Below are 4,301 nucleotides of genomic sequence, written 5' to 3' on the forward strand. Positions count from 1 at the left end.
CTACAAGTGTAAGGCTTTGCTTGTTTGAGCTGATTAACGACAAGTTAAAAGACGGACCTACCTGCAAGTGTCTGAGAAGTTTTACCAAGTATAAGGCTTTACTTGTTTGAGCTGATTAATGACAAGTTAAAACACAAAGATAATTCTTTAAAAGTATGGAGAAGTCAGATAATGTAGTAGACGCTGTATGTAGTCAAACAATATGTGGTGAGGCTAGCTTCTCTCGCAGAACCTTCTTCTGCAGCTTATCTGGCTGGGCAGGAACTAACAACATTTTCTATGTAATTCTTTCTTCTTTCACATATGTGTTGGTCAGCGTTGACCAGAATACATTGCGCAATGCAGATTTAAATCTTACGTAATGTGAACGAGACTTGGGAATTAAGCACTGCTTTATCCAAGATCTTAGTTTCTTAATACTTCTATTCGCAGACTCCAAAATCCCCATTTGAAGCCATTCTTTAAGCTGTTCTCAGCTAGATAACCGCATACTTTTGCACATGGAGGCGTCACTACTTTTACGGCTAGTAAGGTAGAGCACAATTCTATCCGTAAAAGCCCTTCTGGCGCTTCTGATTGTTCAAGCGACTGAAGTGGAAACGCCTACCTGGGGCATGCTGCATAGCGTCTTCACAGAATGCCTGATTTTAGCATTTCTAAGCAATATTTATGGTTCTTGGAAGTATACACATGACTATCAAATTTGTAGCAACTTGATGAAACTACTCCGATTATTCCAGTGAGGTTGTAATAGTCTTTTTGACCTAAAGCTGAAGGATTGTTAAAATCTAAACCTTGCATTTGTTGCTGATATGAAACTTTCAAACCCCAATAACTGTAACAAGTCTGTGTTTATTGAAGTGCTTTACGTCAAATATGGCAGTTTGTGTAATTCATTTTACTGTGTGTTCATAATTCCCACATATTTAACTCTTACAACACCTACTCCCAAGACGTCCATGCATTATCACTTATGTCTGTTCTATCACACTCACTTTCTTGTTGGTAGACAACAAATATTTCTTAGTGGGAACATTTCTTCTAGATATCCACAGTTTCACGCTTTTTAAATTGAGTGAGATGCGACCACGTGAATGGAAAAACCCACTGATCTTTTACCTTCATTTTTTTGTTCCCTCTTGCTTAATTTTCTGTTGCGCTAAAAGACTCAACTGCATTCCATAACGCATTTTGTAGATATCTGTCCTATATTCAAATCTGACCTGAATTCTCAATATAGTGGCAGCAACTATTATTCCAAGAATGTGTTTTTCCCGCTTTCCAGCACGTTCTAGGCCATTCACAGTGTTCAAAACCTCCATCACCCCAAATTCAACGTCAGTACACTTATGGCAATTTAATGGTCTTACAGTCTTCCAAGGGTAACCAAGCAAAGGATTATCCTTTGCATCAAGATGGGCACTCTCGGGTCGTAGTTCATCCTCAATAATTTGCCACTAACTATATGTGTTAGCTGTCTTAGTCTCAATAGCCAAGTGACAAACAGCAATGAATACCTTTTTCTATCACATGCAGAGAAGAACAGCCAGATCGTATAGACTGGCAAATATTAGGTTCAAACTTGTGCTTAAAAAATAAAAAATGAAAGCATATATACCTGAAATAAAATGTATGTATCGTACATTTTACCAAACGGATATTAACTTTAAAGGTGATAAATGTTTGGATTTTTATTAGAAAAGTTATGTGAATTGTAATCATGTAAAATGTCTAAGGTTGTGAAACAATGAAGATCAAAAAATTATGTTTGACTATACGTGGTCTTCTCTCACATTTCTCTTACTTAGTACTGATGTGCCATTTTCACACGTCTTTTATTCAAACTCCCCAATGGCACAGCGAACGTACAACACTAGAAACCGGGATTCAATACGCGTGGTGGGCAGAGCACAGATAGCCCATTCTACAGCTTTGTGCTTCACAAACTAACAAACTTTTATTCAAAATTCAAAAAAGACTAATTAAAGAAATGTAAGGAGAAAAAACAAACGTATCATGTTGATTTCTTTTGATAGATGTAAGATAAGCTATAGTTTTCATTGCATGTTATCTAGCTCATTCAACTATTGTTATAAAGCTCATTCTGACCATAATGCACACACAACGAGAGTCTATTAATTAGTTACTTAAAATATTTTAATCGTCTATTCGTCTAAAATAGCTAATTATCGCTAATTTCCAAGGACAAACAACAAATTATATATTCCTTGGAATAGCTAATTTATCTCTCAATTCCCAAGACAAACAACAAATTATATATTCTCTAGATTAGCTGACTTATTGCTTATAGCAATTCTCAAGATAAACCAGAAAATACCATGATGCCATTGTTTAGTATCTAAGATAAAATGACTTATCTGTTCAATTCCCAGGATGAAAACAACAAACTGCTCAGTCTACAGAATAATTGACTCATTGCTCTGTTCCCAGGTCAAACAACTTATTGTACAGCTGCTATAGGAAATGTGATTTATTACTCTATTTCCTTGGCAAACAAAGAATTTCCTATTTTCTAGGATGAGTTATTTACTGCTTAATTCCTAGGTTGAAGGGGGTGGGGCCTTGCTAGCCTCTAAGATAATTGACTTGCTGCTCAATTACCAAAGCAAACAATATATCGCTCTGTCTCAGGGATAGCTGGATTATTTTTTAGGCAACTTTCAACACAAATAACCTTTTAATTAGCTTCCAGCAAGACCGAAAATGTATGACTTATTGTAAGTTTATTGTTAAAATCTAAGGCGAAAGCTGTGCTTTTCAGCTCACAGGATAAGTGGTTTATTTATCACTATTAGAGCAAATTCTTTACTGTTCAGCTTCACGTTAAATGATTTGTGTTCAAATACAGGTCAAACAATTTACTGTTCACGCCTAAGACAAACAGTTTGCTGCTTGCTCAGCTTCCGAGACAAGTGGCTCGTTGCTTAGTAACAACGACAAACGATTTATTCTTCAGTTTTCAGAGTAAAGAAAAAAATATTGTCTTGTTCCCAGCATAAACAGTATATTGCTCATATAATTCTCAGAATACACCTTTTCACAGACACATATTATGCACTTATTACACTGATAAATTACCTAACTTTATATATATATATATGCACTGGGTTTTAATGGTTAACTACTATGCTTAACTCACGCTGATTAGTGTACTCAAGCCCACACTGCATCGGTACAGTACAAGTAGTACGTCTATTTAAATATTTATGTGCCACAGTTGCCAACAAAAATGTTGTTTGTGGTAAACTTAGAAATAACACCAAATAGTTTATTTACTATTATATATATATATCTATTTTAATATCAATGTTTGTTTAAGTTAAATTTATATTTAGAAATGTACATAACTTATACTGTTAAATCTGTATTGCGAAATTCTCATCTATTAACTAAAGTTGTAGAAGATTCTCGAGTGTAAGAATCAACAATACATGTGTGTACGTAAACACCAGTGTGTCGTCAGTATTGTTGCTTAAGCTGAAATATCGAGAAACTCTCCTCACGCCTATAAATATAATCAACGCGATGCCCTAAAAGACAGTATGTATTATTGGTTTGCTACAGTTTGTACACTATAAACCTTGGAACTGTAGCTGTGATTAACGCTTAGTAATCGGGAACTTCAAATATTTGACCAAGAACGTTTATAAATTTCGAGCATTATAAACCATTTAACTGCAGTGGATTCACATTGGACATTAATATTTTCACGAAAACATTACCTAATGTCATCAGTGGGAAATCTCGATGTGTGACCGGTGAAGAAAGAACAATATAGAGCTAGCTAGTTCCTTATTAAGTGAATTGTATCTACATCAACTCGAAATTAATTCATTCATCGTGAACCTTTGATAAGATATCAAGGAAATTCCAGACCAGAAAGAAGACTCAATAATGTTTGTAAATCTTTTGTACATAGATCATTATTTGTAATAACCTTTATTGTAAATTGTATTATTGTTTGTATATCAAAATATATTTGTATTAGAAAAGAAAACTATGTGTATTAATCTTGTTCACAAATATCATAAATTGGATACATATTGGCATTTTTTTAACTTCTAAGTCTAAATTATCATTTAATTCAGTTTTAGGTAATTTGAAATTGTAATACGTTACATGATAAATTGGAGGCTCCTCCGCAATAAGTTATAATACGCATCAGTTCGAGAATCTTTGCTTATAATCATAGATTTACTAAGTTTTTAAGTTGTTTCTTTCTTCGAACTTAACTATGTAATTAAACAAAGTTACTGAACTAGATAGAAAAAATACAAAAG

At 34.0% G+C, this 4,301-nt stretch overlaps 1 protein-coding gene across 1 annotated transcript in view; it reads right to left on the minus strand.

Annotated features, from left to right (window-relative positions):
* Positions 1-1,121: 1,121 nt before the first annotated feature.
* LOC106460905 (SLIT-ROBO Rho GTPase-activating protein 3-like) overlaps positions 1,122-4,301 on the minus strand; it is a 121,718-nt gene continuing 118,538 nt past the window's right edge. The window contains exon 7 of the mRNA XM_013920663.1: positions 1,122-1,457. Coding sequence (XP_013776117.1) covers positions 1,122-1,457 — 336 coding nt within the window. The remainder of the gene's footprint in view (positions 1,458-4,301) is intronic.

The sequence above is a fragment of the Limulus polyphemus genome, unplaced genomic scaffold (assembly GCF_000517525.1).
Source record: "Limulus polyphemus unplaced genomic scaffold, Limulus_polyphemus-2.1.2 Scaffold858, whole genome shotgun sequence".
Lineage (NCBI taxonomy): Eukaryota > Metazoa > Arthropoda > Merostomata > Xiphosura > Limulidae > Limulus > Limulus polyphemus.